This window comes from Ranitomeya imitator, chromosome 1, assembly GCF_032444005.1.
Source record: "Ranitomeya imitator isolate aRanImi1 chromosome 1, aRanImi1.pri, whole genome shotgun sequence".
Classification (NCBI taxonomy): Eukaryota; Metazoa; Chordata; class Amphibia; order Anura; family Dendrobatidae; genus Ranitomeya; species Ranitomeya imitator.
In genome coordinates, this window is record NC_091282.1 from 1123596313 (window position 1) to 1123614998 (window position 18686).

Here is an 18686-nt window from a genome sequence, read left to right on the forward strand (position 1 = left end):
GTGCCGTCCTAGCGATCAAAGTGCCACTGTGTGACGGTACCCTTACTCTAAAGGCCCCTGTACACAGACTAATGTTGGTCGTACCCACTGAAGACAATGGCTTCGGACAACAATCTAATCTCTACAGGGGCGCCGGACAAAGGATTGTCAGGGAAGTTATCAATTGGGCATGTCAAATTTGACTGAGGACTAGCTTGTTCTCCTGGAGATAAGCAGTCACCAGACATGTCTGACTATGGCTCGGCCAAATGAGCGCTGCTGTGCATAAGATAATCGACCAAGATGGCTGTCGGCCAAAGTTTTATTAAACCAACAATCATCTATTGTGCAAGAAAAGCTTAAAGGGAACCTGTCACCCCCAAAATCGAAGGTGAGCTAAAGGTACCGTCACACTAGACGATATCGCTAGCGATCCGTGACGTTGCAGCGTCCTGGCTAGCGATATTGTCCAGTGTGACAGGCAGCAGCGATCAGGCCCCTGCTGTGATGTCGCTGGTCGGGGCAGAAAGTCCAGAACTTTGTTTCGTCACTGGCTCTCCCGCTGACATCGCTGAATCGGTGTGTGTGACACTGATTCAGCGATGTCTTCGCTGGTAACCAGGGTAAACATCGGGTTACTAAGTGCAGGGCCGCGCTTAGTAACCCGATGTTTACCCTGGTTACCATCGTTAAAGTAAAAAAAACAACCACTACATACTTACCTACCGCTGTCTGTCCCCGGCGCTGTGCTTCTCTGCTCTGGCTGTGAGCGCCGGGCAGCCGGAAAGCAGAGCGGTGACGTCACCGCTCTGCTTTCCGGCCGCTGTGCTCACAGCCAGTACAGAAAAGCCCAGCGCCGGGGACAGACAGCGGTAGGTAAGTATGTAGTGGTTGTTTTTTTTACTTTAACGATGGTAACCAGGGTAAACATCGGGTTACTAAGCGCGGCCCTGCGCTTAGTAACCCGATGTTTACCCTGGTTACTGGGGACCTCGGGATCGTTGGTCGCTGGAGAGCTGTCTGTGTGACAGCTCTCCAGCGACCAAACAGCGACGCTGCAGCGATCCGGATCGTTGTCGGAATCGCTGCAGCGTCGCTTAGGGTACCGTCACACAGTGGCATTTTGATCGCTACAATGGCACGATTTGTGACGTTCCAGCGATATATCCGTGACGTTCCAGCGATCTCGTACGTCGTAGCAGATCGTTTGAAACTTTCTTTTGTCGTCTAGTGTCCCGCTGTGGCGGCATGATCGCATGGTGTAACAAAGGTGTGCACGATATTGTATACGATGTGCGCATAGTAACCAACGGCTTCTACATCGCACATACGTCATGAAATTATCGCTCCAGCGTCGTACATTGCAAAGTGTGACAGCAGTCTACGACGCTGGAGCGATATTGTTACGATGCTGGAGCGTCACGGATCGTGCCGTCGTAGCGATCAAAATGCCACTGTGTGACGGTACCCTAAGTGTGACGGTACCTTAAGCCCACCGGTATCAGGAGCTTATCTACAGCATTCTGTAATGCTGTAGCTCAGCCCCCGATGTATCCTGAAAGATGAGAAAAAGAGGTTATATTATACTCACCTGGGGGGGCGGTCCCGCTGCGGTTCAGGTCCGATGAGCGTCGCGGTTCGGTCTGGGGCCTCCCATCTTCTTACGATGACGTCCTCTTCTTGTCTTCAGGCTGCCGATCCGGCGCAGACGTACTTTGTCTGCCCTGTTGAGGGCAGAGCAAAGTACTGCAGTGCGCAGGCGCTGGGCCTCTCTGACCTTTCCCTCAACAGGGCAGATACAGTACGCTTGCGCCGGAGCATGAATACAAGAAAAGGACGTCATCGTAAGAAGATGGGAGGCCCCGGACCGGACCGCGACGCCCATCACACCAGACTCGGGACCGCCCCTGGGTGAGTATAATCTAACTTCTTTTTCTCATCTTTCAGGTAACATCGGGGGCTTATCTACAGCATTACAAAATGCTGTAGATAAGCCCCTGAAGCCGGTGGGCTTAGCTCACCTTCGATTTTGGGGGTGACAGGTTCCCTTCAAGGCTGTGTTCACAAATTACAGCCATATTGCGATCATTTGATCATGTTCACACCGTAACGTTCATTTCTGTGATTTTGAAAAAAACAAACACAACACATGACATGCAGCGCAGCTGCAATGTGTGAACGCAGCCTAATGATTACCCTAATTTCTGAACTAATAAAATATCCTGATGACTGAGGATGGGGCATGTTTCAAAAATGTTGCATCAAGATAGAGTGTCATGTTACATGTTGAAAAGTCTGCCTGCGACCTCCGTCTCCATTTTTCTCCGATGCACCATTTTCAGAAGGGATGAGGAACTTCTATAGGACTACAGAAGGGTGAATTTTTCATTGTCTGCGCTTTACAGTATGTTTTTTTATCACAATACGGCTATAAAAATATATTGAAGAAAAACGCTTTTCCGCATTGAGCAACTTGCTGTTAATTTAATGCAATCCTGGCACGCTATACGAGTATACGAGGTTACCTTATAAAATATCTCTACCCTGGGAGGGTAAAGCCTGCGTCCTTCAGTGTCAGGATGTCTTGTGAGGTACATGCCCGTGGCTATTCTCCAGCACCCCCATATAAGAGGGATCAGTTCACAACCGCAGGTGTCGTGTCTGTTCTCACTGACCTTCCTCACAAGTGCTGTCTTGATACCTGAGAAATGTTTAAAACTAATTATTTGATCTCTAATCAGTCGTCATTTCTCTGAATTCTTGGCTGACATTTACTGTACAGATAAGCTAGTGATGAGCGTCCCGTGTGCTCGGGGCTGTCGTCTACACAGGATTACAGGTAAGTCAGCGCTCTCCATACACAGCTCGGTATACGGCTATAAGTGCACAAGTCTCCTCCACATGCAGTCAGGAGTCTAGGAGAAGACGTCCTACCTGCTTCTCTCAGCATCTTAAAGATGAAGTTGTTGGTCATGTTGAAGCATTTGCCGTCTGCCCGGGACATTGTGGCGGGGGTCCCTGTAGATATTCTCTCTGTGGGTTCAATCAGTGAATCTCCAGGTTGATGAGGGTCTGTACACATCTCTTTAGTAATCTCCTGGTATGGTTCCTCAGCAAATCTCAAGCCTTCCACTAAAAACAAATGACATGATGGAAAAAGTCATAATTGCACACCAACCTGACTGTTAAAAGAAAGCTCGTCCATGGTTGTAAATCATGTAGAAATTATATATATATATATTATATATATATATATATATATATATATTATATAATATATATATATATATATATATATATATATACACACACACACACACACACACACACACACACACACACACACACACACACACACACACACACACACACATCAGGTATTCTAGAATATGTATGTAGTTTATTTATGAAGAGTTTGGAATAATACATTGAATACACAGGGTTCTGCCAACCGCGACCAATCAGCGAAGCGTGGTTCAAATCCCGCACCAATTCGCGGCTGGACTGTGCCTGCTGATTGTTCGCGGCCGGCCACGTAGTATATTGCACAGCCCACGTAGTATATTGCACAGCCCACGTAGTATATTGCACAGCCCACGCACGCAGTATATAACAGCCCACATAGTATATAGCAATATGGGCATCATATCCCTGTTATAAAAAAGAATTAAAATAAAAAATAGTGATATACTCACCTTCCGTTGGCCCCCGGATCCAGGCGAAGCGTTTACCGATGCTACTCGCGCGCTCCGGTCCCAAGAGTGCATTGCGGTCTCGTGAGATGATGACGTAGCGGTCTCGCGAGACCGCTACGTCATCATCTCGCAAGATCGCAATGCATGGAGCAGTCACCGGAGCGTCGCGAGGAGCGGGAAATGCCTGCTCTGGATACGAGGGGCTGACGGATGGTGAGTATATAACTATTTTTTTAATTATTTTTAACATTAGATCTTTTTACTATTGATGCTGCATAGGCAGCATCAATAGTAAAAAGTTGGTCACAAAGGGTTAATAGCAGCGTTAACGGAGTGCGTTACACGGCGGCATAACGCGGTCCACCAACGCTGCCATTAACCCTGTGTGAGCGCTGACTGCGGGGAGTATGGAGCGGGCGCTGACTGCAGGGAGTAAGGAGCGGCCATTTTGCCGCCGGACTGTGCCCGTCGCTGATTGGTCGCGGCAAAACAGCCACGACCAATCAGCGACTTGGGATTTCCGTTACAGACAGACAGACAGAAAGACGGAAGTGACCCTTAGACAATTATATAGTAGATATATATAATCAAAGCGAGAAGTTAAAGTGGTTCTCCATCAGTAGAATATTGATGGATTGGCTCAGCATAGCGTTGAATAGAGTGTAATGATGGGCCTCCACTCCTTCAGATGGGACTCTGGCGTGGGATCCTCAGTAATAAAAATGTATAAAAATTTACCAATTTATAGAAATATTTGGGGTTACACATCATGAAGTCACAGACGTCAGTAGAAATGTATAGGCGATATGACACAAACCTGGAGGTACTGGAGTGCCATCAGAGAAGTCTTCAACCTAAAGTTTGGTCAAATGAAAGAAAGCATTGGTGAGAGTTCAGCACCATGTAAGAACAAATGTACGCTTTAGTGGCTGGTGTTCAGTGCTAGACCTTAAGGCTTTCACTGAGCCTAAAGAAAAGGATTGATCAACACCTAAGAAGCAGGGCTGAAGGTAACTACATCTAATGAGGAGCTGGACACATCTGTTATATTTACTGTAATGCTGTAGATACCTCAGCTGTTATATCAAAAGACTGACCGGCACTTACAAGCAGACAAATGTCAACAGGTGCAAGCGGAGAGGGCCACTGTATAGGTAACATGTGTACTACACACCTCCTGATGGAGCACGCCACCCATTAACCTGTGGCGCTGTGAAATAGAGATTGATCTTACCTGTCAATTTCATGTATTCATTGTTTCCATTCTACAACGTTTCAGAGTGCAGCTTTAATTTGTTATTTATATCAGATATGTAGACAGAACATATGATTGGAATGGACATGAGCTGATATAACAAGATGGGGCACCCGTGTATTGTGTGTACATGTACCAATGGAGGTCGGTGTAATTCAACCTAGCGGCCATGAATATCACGTTAAAAAGTAACATGTGCCCAAAATAAATGAAATTCATGGGATAACTTTCCAGAGGACGTCCCCTGGTTAGCCGCAGGGAGAATGCTTCAATACCGTCTTCCTAGGTAGGTATAGTAAAGCTTGTTCCAGTGACTGATGTAAGTAGGGTGCTTACTGGTATTAGTCGTACAGCTCCCAATTCAGTGTGGTGTATGAAGTAAATTCTTAGCCCCTCACCTGTGCCTGTCAAGAGATGTTGAGATGGCGGTGCGCTCATACCGGAAGCGCTGCGGCTAGCATGAGTGGGGAGGCGTCTGACATTCCTGCCAAAAACTGACACATATGGAAGGATACACAGTCCTCCTTCCTAGTGGCCGCACCGATGTCCCATAGCTTTTTTTGGCAGGGATGTCACACTTCCCATTCTCCCACCCCCTCGTGCTGCAGCACAGTAGCAGAGCTTCCGGCATGAGTGCAGCGCTGTCTTACTGATTACAACACTTGATCTAACCAAAGCAACACCTATCCACATGTCAGAGGTGTTCTCTACCTTAAAAATAATGTCTAACAACCAAGATAGTAAAATAATGGAAATGTGATGGAAGCTTCAAGTGGGAAAACATAAACCTATAGATTATACTCTGGAGATTAGGAGGCCGCGATACCCATGGACATGTCACGTTACGCATCCATTATAAATCATGTGAAAGTTCTTACCTTTGCCGGTGCGGCGAGTGCGTGTGGCGTTCTGATGTACAGCGAGCTCTGTGTGGCCAGCCCTAATATTGCTATACCACTCCACTTAAAGGTCGCAGATACATTTGGTTTAATCAGTGTCCGATTCCCTGGTAAACACTGTGAAGATAATGACACAATGCAATGTAACACGAGGTCCATAAAACGATGTACAATACGTGTAGCCTTACAAATCGACTCCTACTGCAAACTAATGCCCAAATTATTGTCCAGGTTAATAAGAGAGCAGGAAGAAACTACGGAGAGTTTTAGAATGATATAAAGCAATCCAATATAGTGAATGGATTACACGCCACCTAAGGGCTGGATTCTCTTCCAAAAATTATAATAATTGAGGATGCAATATAGTAATATATAGTAGTATTACGTGCACTACAGCTCATACCTGTAGAAAATTAAATGAGAACTCCTCATCTGAACATGAGAAATACTGACGGAAAAGAGTAATCACTTCAGTCCGGAAATTCTCAAAGTTCCAGGATGGCTGTATGAAGATCTTCGCCACCAGGCCCAGCATGGCCAGTCGATCTCTCTCCTTCCCCCGAGGAACTTGGTATGTGCCGTTATACTCGGGGTACTCAGCAGGCAAACAGATGATCACTTTACAGACCTTCCGACGCTTCCCTGGGGTAAGACGGCTCCGTTGGCTTAAGCGATTGAACAAGCCATGTCCAGGAAGCCTTGTCTGTAGGTAAAACAAACGTGTCCACGCACATGACACCATGTTCCCACAGTCTACAGTAATGTTTGTTATTGTTAAGCACTGTCACTACTTATACGGTCCCATGCTTACAAGACAGGGGGCACAAACTGGCATTCCCCTGAACTCCGCTGTCCACCAGTGAAGACCCTGCAGTGCCATAAGGAGGACAGAAGCAGACATCTGCGGCTCATATCCCATACAGAGACCATGCTGGTGGTGGGACGGGTCTGTGACCAGGTGGCTGGTGCAGGTCTGGAGACACATACTAGGTGCTGAGGGCGTAGCAATGTCTCCAGAGCTGCACTGGTTCCCTTGTCACAGGCCCGTCCCTATAACCGAAGGTCTTTACTGCTGTCCACATTACGACACTAAAGGACCTAAAGTGGAGAACAGCCAAGCTGGGCATATACAATATATGCTATTAAAGACACAGCGAGGCTGGGTAACCCCAGGGCAGTTTGCTGTGATTATCATAGGCAGCGCACGAGACAGAAGGGAGGACCCAGGAGTACAAGTAAAGAGCTGCTCGGAACTCAGACTTGCACAAAACTATTGCAACATTTCAAACCTTTTTACTCCATTTTTTGGCACAAAAATGTTAATGGATTGGGGTGATAAGTTTCCAGTCTAAATTGAAGGTCACATGCTGGAGAGGTCAGGAACACCCTCTTCAGTCAAAGCAGTGATCAAGAAGAATGGGAGAATGGACAAAGGAAGTACATAGTAAGCTCATCTACGCATGGGACTAGGGGCATAAAAGCTTTGAAATGTCGCAATATTTTTTGCGCAACGCTAAATTGTACAAAAATGTGCAACTTTCGGCGGTTTCACGCCACTTTGGATCAGCTCAGCCAAAATAGGCAGATCAGAGAGAAGCTGGGTAGGACAGATATTTTCTATGCCAGAACTGCTGCTCCTGTCCATTTCTGGTGCAGTGCACAGGCGCGCACACCACTTACCATTAAATGGCGCGAGCATCTTGATGAATCTGGCAAGACTGGCATAGCGTGAGCGTTTTGTACATCAGTCTAGATGAATCGACTCCTGTATGTTTTACGAAGTTACTGGGGTGTTCCAACAAAACATTACATTCTGGAATAGCCCCTGTAAAGTACTAAGCGCACAGTGGGAGATGCACCTGAGGGTCATATCTGTGCTGTTCCGACTGGTCCTTCATATACTGGTAGTTCCCTTGATGGTCAATAAAGTTCTGCCCCTCGGCTTCCTCCTCAGTAGCTTGGTTTTCCAATGAGAATTCAAGAGGATCAGAAGATGGTATGTGATCAGCAAGAAGCTTCTTTAATGGAAGGTGATTCTCTATAAAAACAAGGCAATATTGTGACGACTCATTCACGGATTGTACATATAACATAGGCAACGATGTTCAGAGAATAAAAGCGTCACCCCAATACGCTCCTCCAAGTCTGCACCAAGCAGTCCTGGGGATTACGGTATATTATTTTCCAATAATTTTCTTTTTACACATTTTTTGAATAAAATGACACCAAAAGCAAAGTATTAGCGTTGGCAAGTCTCCTGCTGGTCCCAAGTCAAACTAAAGCCACTGGGGGGGGCTATTATTATGATGAAACAAGTCTTCTCCAGCTTTAGTAAAATAGGACATACAGTGACAACCCCAGCATTAGTCTGTAGCCTCACTACAGTTATCACAGTATTGCTCCACTAAAACTGAAGAGCCAACAGGTTACTACACTTTAAGGGATGTTCTGAAATAGCATATCACGATAAACACAAATATTTGGCAGGTGGGGTCCCCCACTGATTGATAACATGAGGGTCTAGTGTCCCTTATTGCTGCTTACACCCAGCAGCAAAGGAAAGTTATATAATATGCAATAAATGTCTATTTTGGAAATACCCCTTTAAAAATTATGATGGGTGCAGTGCTGCCCAAAAGCTAATTCCTAGTCAATGGGTCATTACAGAAATGGTAGAGAACAAGATGAAACCACAGACATTGTCAAAAATGATTTGCTGAACCATTTGCTTGACCAAGTAAACCCAACATATCTCAGAAGACCTGCGATGATCATCACGCCAAGATTCCTGCTAGTGGGATATCCTGTAAATAGGTTATAAATTAGTTGTGGAGTTAGTCATGGTCTTGACAAGATGATACATAATCCTAGAAGAAATGATACGATCCAGTAGCTTGCAAAGTTATTCACAACCCAGTCTGCCCCTTGGAGGGTTTGCATCTGTCCATCTAAAGAACATGCCTGCAATGGTGAACATTTGGTTTTATTTTTATTGTGAAGCAAACAACAAATATGAGAAAATAACTGAAAACTTCAGTGTGCGTAACTATTCAACCCTCTAGACTCAGAACTTTGTAGAGACTCCTATTGTGGCAATTACAGCAGCAAATCGCTTTGGATAAGTCTTTAGGAGCTTTTCTCATCTTGCCATTGGGATTTTTGCCCATTCCTCAAGGCAAAACTGCTCCAGCTCATTCAAGTTAGATGGTTTCCTCTGGTGAGCAGCAATCTTCAAGCCTGACCACAGATTCGCAATTGGATTAAGGTCTGGGCTTTGACATGGCCACTCCAAAACATTTACACCTTTCTCCGTAAACCTCTTTGGGTCATTGTCTTGTTGGAAGGTGATCCTCTGTCCCAGTCTCAAATCACTGACAGACAAAACAGGATTTTTGGTTGCTTACCGTAAAATCTGTTTCTCGGAGCCTTCATTGGGGGACACAGGAACCATGGGTGTATGCTGCTGCCACTAGGAGGCTGACACTATGCAAATAAAAAAGTTAGCTCCTCCTCTGCAGTGTACACCCTACCGACAGGAAGCAGGATATTCAGTTAGTGAGAAAGCAGTAGGAGAAGCAACGTGTAGAAGAGAAAGAATAATAATAATCTTCATTTATACAGCGCCAACCAACTTAAGCAGCGCTTTACAGTCTAACAGCTTCAAACACTCAAAGAGCGTTCAAAGAACACAAACCTTAACAGTATAACACAATAAACAGAGCTGTTCAACTTGGGAGGGTGCTGTGTCCCCCAATGAAGGCTCCGAGAAACAGATTTTACGGTAAGCAACCAAAAATCCTGTTTTCTCTATCGCCTTTCATTGGGGGACACAGGAACCATGGGACGTCCCAAAGCAGTCCCTGGGGTGGGAACAGCAGAAAAACTCCATTCAGGTCGGAAGAATCACCACTGCCGCCTGCAAGATCCTTCTGCCTAAACTGGCAACTGTCGACACCAGGTTGCCGCCAAGCAAAGTTGTAATGGGGATGCCCCATGGAGTACCGCCCAGGAGGCGCCCATTGCTCGGGGCAGAGAGAGTCTTAACACCAAGAGGAATCACTCTGGTCTTGACCCGGTGAGCCTCCTGAATGTCAGGTCTGATCCAGAGAACAATCGTAACCTTGGAGGCCGGCAGGCCTCTTGGCGTACCGTCTGGAATGACAAAAGACAGTCCGTATTCCTAAAGAAGGCGGTCCTAGACAAATAGATCCTCACCGCCATGACCAGGTCTAGCCTGTTCAGCGAATGCCCCAGAGAATCGATCAGAGCAGGACAAAAGGTGGGAAGGACGGTTTTATGCAAGTAAAAGGAGGACACCAACCTGGGAAGAAAAGGTGACGAAGGCCGTAAAACTACCTTATCCCGGTGAAGAACCAAGAAATGGGGCGACAGGAGAGCCACCAACTCCGAGGCGCGCCTAATGGAGGTGATGGGCCCCAGAAACACCACCTTGCGGGACAGAACAGACAGTGAGGCCTCATGGGGAGGTTCAAAGGGGGAACCTCACTGAGCCTCCAGAAACAAGATTGAGGTCCCTGGGATCCGCGGGAGTCTGGTACGGGAGAGCCGCATGCGCCACACCTTGGAGAAAAAGGTCTGATCTGAGAACGGGACGTATATAAATCTTTGTACCGTGATAGCCAGTAGCTAAGGACCTCTGAAAGGGACTTCAGAAAAAGGATGGAAAGGGTTGCATCTGACCCTTCAGAGAACTAAGGGCAAGACCGGCATCAAGTTCTGTCTAGAGAAAACGGCCAAAATGGAAGGTTTCAACTGCAAAGCTGTTAACTTGAGCCACCAAGAATTCTGTGGCAGATGGGTCCCTGGTACAGAAGATCTGACCAGACTGGGGGCCTCCAGTGGGAGTTCGCGAGGAGATGGGCGATCTCAGCGAACCAGACCCTTCTGGGCCAATGTGGTGCGGTCAGAATGACCGGCACCCCCTCCGCCTTGATCTCCAACAGCCTGGTAAGAAAGGGAAGGGAGGAACAGAAAGGGAAGTACAAATTGCGACCCAGGAATGGTCAAAGTATCGGTATCCACAACAAGAGGATCGCGGACTTGGAAACAAACGGTGGAACCTTCCTAAACAGGAGATCCGTGTCCAGAGTTCCTCATCCAAGGCAAATTTGAAGGAAGACCTCCTGAATCAGGGACCCCTGTCCTGCCGCAAGACCGTCGCGGCAGAGAAAACACTGCGGCCTAGTAAACCACGCCGGGGATAAGCACTGCAGATAGTGCAGAGACAGTCGCCTCTGCCCAGAGGAGGATAATAGATACCTCCGCCATTGCCAAGAAACTGATTCCCTCCCTGGCGGATGACGTAAGTCACAGCTGAGGCATTGGACGTCTGGATTCTGACTGGCAGAACTCTGAGAAGCCTTTCCCAGAGACTCAGGGATAGAAGAAAGGCCCCTATCTCAAGGGTATCGAACGGCGGAGAGGACTCTTGCTCTGACCAACGCCCCCTTCAATGACGGATGGCGAGAAAATGAACCCCAGCCAGGAAGGCTGGTGACCGTCGTCACCACCTGCCTTGGGAGGACCGGACCTGGGGAATGAGAGGGGATGACAGCTACCAGTTGAGAGGCTATTAGAATCGGTCGGACTGGAGGATCCAGAGACAGTACAGACGTGTCCCACTGAGGAAGGATGGCCTGCTGAATTGGTCTCACGTGGAACAGCGCAAAAGAGAACGCTTACGGAGCTGTCACCATGCATCACAGAAACGTCGTAGCTGAACGGAAGGAAGGCAGCCGAGGGCCCTGCAGAGAGCGAGCTCCGTGTGGAGAATTACCTGCTTCTCGCGAGGATAAACCCCCGGCGGTGTCGAAGAACATGCCTAAGAGTACGAGACGCTGACTCGGAACGAGACAAGACTTTGTTCTGTTGGCCAGTCACCAGAAACGGGACAGGGAGACGAGGACGATGGTCAGACTCTTCTGGGCCTGAGGCTTGATGAGGATGACAACAAGGTATGGAATGAGCACTAGGCCCCTGATACTCAAGGAAAAACAGGACATGGAGCAAGGCTTCTTGAATATCCATGGAGCACAGGAATTCCTGTGGATCCATGGAAGCCAGGACTGAACAGAGTAACTTCATCTTGAAATGCCGCAGGCGGAACCTTCTGTTCACTAACTTCAGAGACAGAATGGGTCGAACAGCGCAGCTCTTCTTCGGCACTACAAGCAGGTTTGAATAGAAACCTGAGAAGCGTACCAGCTGTAGGACGGAAACAATAACCTCCGAACAAACAAAGAAGGAAATGGACGCAAAGAAATCTGGGATCAGAGGAGGATTTTCAGAGGGCGGGATTCGAAGAAGCAATTCCGGGCCGCGAAGCGAACCGTATCCTGTATCCGGAGGATACCACCTCCCTGATCTAAGCGTCCTCCACCGAAGCCAACCAAACATCCCTGAAGAAGGCAGGGGATGCCTGCCCAAACTGGAAGAAACGCTGGGCCGTTAGCACGAATTATGCCGAGGAAGATCTGCCAGGTCTAGGCCTGGTGGACCAACCATGGGAGTTGCGGGAACGCCGGGAAGGGATAGGCGTAAAGCCTTTTCTCTAGCCAGACGAAATCGCAGTGTGTGTTAGCTAGAAGAATCTTCCGACGCCGCAAAACAGCGAAAGGACAAAGGGAACTCGTGCCTCCCGTGGCATCATTAATACTTTGTTCCAGCATGTAGCCAAAGAGACAGGCCCCCTGGAAGGGGAGGCCGGTAAGGGACTTCTTGAAGACAAGTCCACCTGCTGCGTCGGATGGCCACCATATTGCTGGACGCGTGAACTGCACAAGCCGCGCATCTAGGGAGGCAGATACCAAATATTTACCTGCATAGGAAATTTGGTCTGTCAGGCCAGCTAGCTCCCCCGGAGGAGCTCCAGCCGGGGTGCTCTTACAAGGCTGTTTGGACCATCTATCTATGGTCCCCGAGACCCAGGTAGAGGCAATAGCCGAGGTACAAAGTAGAAGCAGCCGTTTCAAAGGCTGATTTATCCAGCGGATCTAAAATTATATCCTTTGAACCCATGCCGAGTTGGTAGACAGTCTGGGAAGTGACGAGTCCAGAATTGCCGAGGAATCAGTCCAGTTAGCGATGAGCTCAGGAGAGAAGGAATATAGGATGCCGAGATGCTTCCCTGTCTGACAGCATCTGGTATGGCTCGCATTTCCCCTGGCAAGTACTACTACAAATTCAGTGTGTGGGGCAAAGACCTTGGAAGGTGGTTTGACCGTCTAAACGAAAACCGCCTGTTCTGCGGGTTCCGTAGAGGTATCCATGATGCTTAGGGTCTGGTTGATCGCATCTGAAACTTCCTCTGCAAACATGACCGAGGAAGCCCGTCTCCCTCTCTCTCTCGAGAGAGAGGAGGATCAGGAAGAGGGATCTCACAGGTCCAGACCAGAGGGCAAGATGGAGCAGGAAAGAAAGGTGTCAGACGTCCATGGGGCTGATGGTGGACGTCCTGGTCTCCTCCAACCGACAGGCTCTGGAGGGCGAGTGGGTGGGGAATGGAGCTGGGACCGAACCTCTAAGCACGCTTGTGTGCTAGGATCATGGTCCTACTGTCGGATCTATGAGGATACGGGGTGGCAGTACATGGCGTACTCATAGTCCATAATGTGGGTGCTCTTGTAGCCTGAGTTGAACAGGGCTGGACAGAGAATCCTGTGACCCACTAGAAATTGCGGTCGGGCACGGACACCAAGTACGTGACATCCTGGTGAGGTCCGCCCCAGACTGAGACAAAGGGAAAAGCCCACCCAGGGATAGCCATGGATCTCGGTCTCACCCGGGGTAGGGACTCCTGGACAGGGAGTTGCTGCAGCTGACAAGAGGAAGCAGGAGGACGGGAACGCTCTCCTTATAGGATAGGACTGGGAGCAGACCCACTAAATGATGCCCGAAGGTTAGGGGAACAGGAGAGGGGAGTAATAGACTGCATAGCAGAGCTACTCACAAAAATAGTAGAGTCCTGTAGACTGCTCCCAGCTGTAGCTGCGACCGGCAACATGGCACAGGTCCAGGGCACCAGTGATGAGACGACAACCTAAGGAGGCTGCAGGGGACCCCGCCGGAGAAAGCGTGTGCTGGACTCGGCTGCAGTCTGGATGAACTGCCGATGGTGACCGCTGAAAGGGCACTGGAGCGTGCGCCCTGCTGCGATGTGGCGCCAAGCAGCGGCAAAGAAGTCATGGGCCAGGGTGTACCAAGATGGCGCCGGTGGGCGGGGAGTAAAGAGATTGTCGGGCGGGAGAAAGCCCGCCCGAAAAAAAGCGGAAGTGAAGGAGCGCGGTACCGGAAGTAGGCCCCGGCAGAAGCCGGGACCTAAATTAGAGGCCGGCGCCGCCGGAAAAGAGACCGCGGTCCCGGAGCAGAGCGCCGCAGAGCAGCACGGCCGCCTGCCAGGGCCACCAGAGGGACCGAAATTGCCAGGGTCGCGGCGCCGAAGTAGGCCCCGGCCGAAGCCGGGGCCTAAATTAGGTCGGTGCGCCGGATAGAGGAGACGCCGCCTCGCAGCGCCAAGCCCGTAGGAAGTAAGTAGCGCGGCAGCCTGCCAAGGCCGCCGCGCAGGCACAGGATACATTGCAGCCGCAGGGGAAGCGGTGCCCCTGTAAGAGGTGACATAGCGGCCGCCGAAAAGAGCGGCCGCAGGGATGAGGGGGATTAGCTAAGGGGGGAAGTGCGGCGGCACCACCGCGCAAGATAAGCTCATCTAGGGGCCCCTGGGATCCCTATTAAAATAAGGTCAGCGCCGCCATAAAGGGTCGTGCAGCGCGCCTTAGGAACCTCTACTCCCCCACACTGAGGGTGGGCAGGGAAAGGTCTGGGGGATATAGGGAAAATACTCACCTAGTCTGCTACTAACCTGAGGGGAAGAGACGTCCACGGAGCTGTGATGGACGTCCTCGTCTCCTCCAACCGACAGGCTCTGGTGGGCGAGTGGGTGGGGGACGGAGCCAGGACCGGACTTCTAAGCACGCTTGTGTGCTAGGCTCTTGGTCCTGGAGAGGGATCTATGAGGATACGGGGTGGCAGTACACACCGTACTCATAGTCCGCATTGTGGGAGTACAGGTGTGACTGTTCACCCTGTATCCCTCCGGAGAAACCTGAAAAGAAACGACGCACATTGAGGTAGATAAGGGTCTAATGAAAGACCCGTGTCCACCTCCTACTGACACTAAGCTAAACTGAATATCCTGCTTCCTGTCGGTAGGGTGTACACTGCAGAGGAGGAGCTAACTTTTTTATTTGCATAGAGTCAGCCTCCTAGTGGCAGCAGCATACACCCATGGTTCCTGTGTCCCCCAATGAAAGGCGATAGAGAAACAGGTTTTACTCAAGAATATCCTGGTAATTCGCACCACCCATCTTCCCCTCGTCTCAAACCATTTTCCCTTTCCCAGCTACTGAAAAATATCCCAACAACATGATACTGCCACCACAATGTTTCACGGTGGGGATGGTGTTGGGGTGACGAGGTGTATTGGTTTGGGGCCAGACATAGCGTCTCATCTGACCACAGCACCTTCCTCTATACAGTTGGGGAGGCTTACGCATGTCTTTTGGCAAACTGAAAATGAGCCTTACAATTTTTGTGTGTAGTTAAAGGCTTTTTTCTGTCCACTCTTCCATAAAGGCCACCTCTATGGAGTGTACGGCTTATTGTGGTTGTATGGATAGATACTCCAGTCTCTGCTTGGGAACTCTGCAGCTCCATCAGGGATACCTTTGGTCTCTGTGCTGCCTCTCTGACTAATGCCCTCCTTGCTCAGGCTGAGTGTTTTGGTGGACAACCCTCACTTGGCAAGTTTGTTGTGGTACCATGTTTTTTCCATTTGATGATGCTCCAGGGGATCATCAGAGATTGGGATTTTTTTAACCCAACCCCGCCTTGTATTTCTCAACTACTTTGTCCCTGACTTGTTTGCAGATCTCCTCGGTCTTCATGTTTGCTTAGTGGTGCCTTTTGCTTAATGGTGTTGCAGCCTCTGTGGCCTTTCAGAAAAGGTAAAGTGTATATACTGACAGATCATGTGACACTTAGATTGTACACAGGTGTACTTCCTTTCACTAAGCATGGGACTTATAAAGGTAAGGGGTGAACACATATGCACATGCCAATTTTAAGTAATTTGATAGAATACATTTAATTTATGCTTACATTTTTCTCACTTCATCTTAGTGCTGATGCATCACACACAAATCGGAATAGAGAAATATTTAAACAAGTTGTAATGTAAGAAAATAGGTAAAAAGCAAAGGGGTGAATACTTTTGCAAGCCACTGTATATCAATGCCACACAGCCTCACCTTTCAGACTCAACTTCCTCTTGTTTCGTAGAGTGATAACTTGGGCCTCATTGCCGTCCACAATGTTCTCATCGGCTTCTAAATAAATGTAAAATATAAATGTTGCTTCCGGAGTCACTGTGTCCTGAAGTAGCGGAGTAGCAGTGACTCAACAGAACCTGCGCAGCAGAACAATGAAGCCAATGCCCATAGCATGTGGAAAAGGTAAGTATAATCGCGTGATTGCAGGGGGCAGGTGCGGGATTCCGGGGCCAGCGATACATCACACAGCGCACTGTGATGGGAGGGGGCGACGAAGACCAGAGGCCGCGTTTACTTCCAGGCACAGCAGGCCCCTGAGCCTGGAAGAACTCATTACCATAAACAAATAAAAGATCACTTCTGCGCATCAAGACCACACATATGGGCATACAGGTGGGACTATTTAACCATTCTATTACCTGTAGGCCCATATTAATAGGCAAAAACATCCTGGGGGGGGGGCACACATTCCCTTTAACAGTGAACCTGAAATTCATCGCAGACTGTGGAAAATGGAGTAAATATTATGGTACATAGCTTACTGGTCTAATTCACCTGCTATATTGGAGCTTGTGGTGTAAGAGGATGTGAACAATGCACGAGTGCTAATTACCGTGAGGTTACAGGAGTTTCCCAACCACGGACACTATGAAAATATAATATATATATATATATATACATACATACTAGATTGTGGCCCGATTCTAACGCATCGGGTATTCTAGAATATGCATGTCCCCGTAGTATATGGACAATGATGATTCCAGAATTCGCGGCAGACTGTGCCCGTCGATGATTGGTCGAGGCAACCTTTATGACATCATCGTCGCCATGGCAACCATTATGACATCTACGTCGATACTGTGCCTGTCGCTGAATCAGAAACGTGGGATTTCTACGTCCTTTATGACATCATCGTCGCTGTGCCCGTTGCTGATTGGTCGAGGCCTGGCAGCCTCGACCAATCAGAGACGCGGGATTTCTACGTCGATGCTGTGCCGGTCCCTGATTGATTGGTCGAGGCCGCCAGGCCTCGACCAGAGACGTGGGATTTCCAGGACAGACAGACAGACAGACAGACGGAAAAACCCTTAGACAATTATATATATATATAGACTAGACTGTGGCCCGATTCGAACGCATCGGGTATTCTAGAATATGCATGTCCCCGTAGCATATGGACAATGATGATTCCAGAATTCGCGGCAGACTGTGCCCGTCGCTGATTGGTCGAGGCAACCTTTATGACATCATCGTCGCCATGGCAACCATTATGACATCTACGTCGATTCAATATAGAAGTGTCAGGAGGACTGATCAATATAGAGGTATCAGGAGGACTGATCAATATAGAAGTGTCAGGAGGACTGATCAATATAGAAGTGTCAGGAGGACTGATCAATATAGAAGTGTCAGGAGGACTGATCAATATAGAAGTGTCAGGAGGACTGATCAATATAGAAGTGTCAGGAGGACTGATCAATATAGAAGTGTCAGGAGGACTGATCAATATAGAGGTATCAGGAGGACTGATCAATATAGAAGTGTCAGGAGGACTGATCAATATATAAGTGTCAGGAGGACTGATCAATATAGAAGTGTCAGGAGGACTGATCAATATAGAGGTATCAGGAGGACTGATCAATATAGAAGTGTCAGGAGGACTGATCAATATAGAAGTGTCAGGAGGACTGATCAATATAGAATTGTCAGGAGGACTGATCAATATAGAAGTGTCAGGAGGACTGATCAATATAGAATGTCAGGAGGACTGATCAATATAGAAGTGTCAGGAGGACTGATCAATATAGAAGTGTCAGGAGGACTGATCAATATAGAATGTCAGGAGGACTGATCAATATAGAAGTGTCAGGAGGACTGATCAATATAGAAGTGTCAGGAGGACTGATCAATATAGAAGTGTCAGGAGGACTGATCAATATAGAAGTGTCAGGAGGACTGATCAATATAGAAGTGTCAGGAGGACTGATCAATATAGAAGTGTCAGGAGGACTGATCAATATAGAAGTGTCAGGAGGACTGATCAATATAGAAGTGTCAGGAGGACTGATCAATATAGAAGTGTCAGGAGGACTGATCAATATAGAATGTCAGGAGGACCGATCAATATAGAGGTGTCAGGAGGACCGATCAATATAGAAGTGTCAGGAGGACTGATCAATATAGAATGTTAGGAGGACTGATCAATATAGAGGTGTCAGGAGGACTGATCAATATAGAGGTGTCAGGAGGACTGATCAATATAGAAGTGTCAGGAGGACTGATCAATATAGAATGTTAGGAGGACTGATCAATATAGAGGTGTCAGGAGGACTGATCAATATAGAAGTGTCAGGAGGACTGATCAATATAGAAGTGTCAGGAGGACTGATCAATATAGAAGTGTCAGGAGGACTGATCAATATAGATGTATCAGGAGGACTGATCAATATAGAGGTATCAGGAGGACTGATCAATATAGAAGTGTCAGGAGGACTGATCAATATAGAAG

The 18686-nt window shown here is 48.2% G+C and overlaps 1 protein-coding gene across 4 annotated transcripts in view; it reads right to left on the reverse strand.

Annotated features, from left to right (window-relative positions):
• The window catches only part of LOC138656993 (bifunctional phosphoribosylaminoimidazole carboxylase/phosphoribosylaminoimidazole succinocarboxamide synthetase-like), a 43712-nt gene that overhangs the window by 11861 nt on the left and 13165 nt on the right, over positions 1–18686 (reverse strand). For 3 of the 4 annotated variants that reach the window (XM_069744441.1, XM_069744443.1, XM_069744442.1), the window contains 7 exons: positions 16154–16231; positions 7688–7866; positions 6232–6531; positions 5808–5945; positions 4492–4528; positions 2914–3111; positions 2505–2680 (listed from right to left, as the gene is read on the reverse strand). In XM_069744441.1, coding sequence (XP_069600542.1) covers positions 2505–2680; positions 2914–3111; positions 4492–4528; positions 5808–5945; positions 6232–6531; positions 7688–7866; positions 16154–16231 — 1106 coding nt within the window. The remainder of the gene's footprint in view (positions 1–2504; positions 2681–2913; positions 3112–4491; positions 4529–5807; positions 5946–6231; positions 6532–7687; positions 7867–16153; positions 16232–18686) is intronic. The other variant, XM_069744444.1, reaches the window with a different exon arrangement.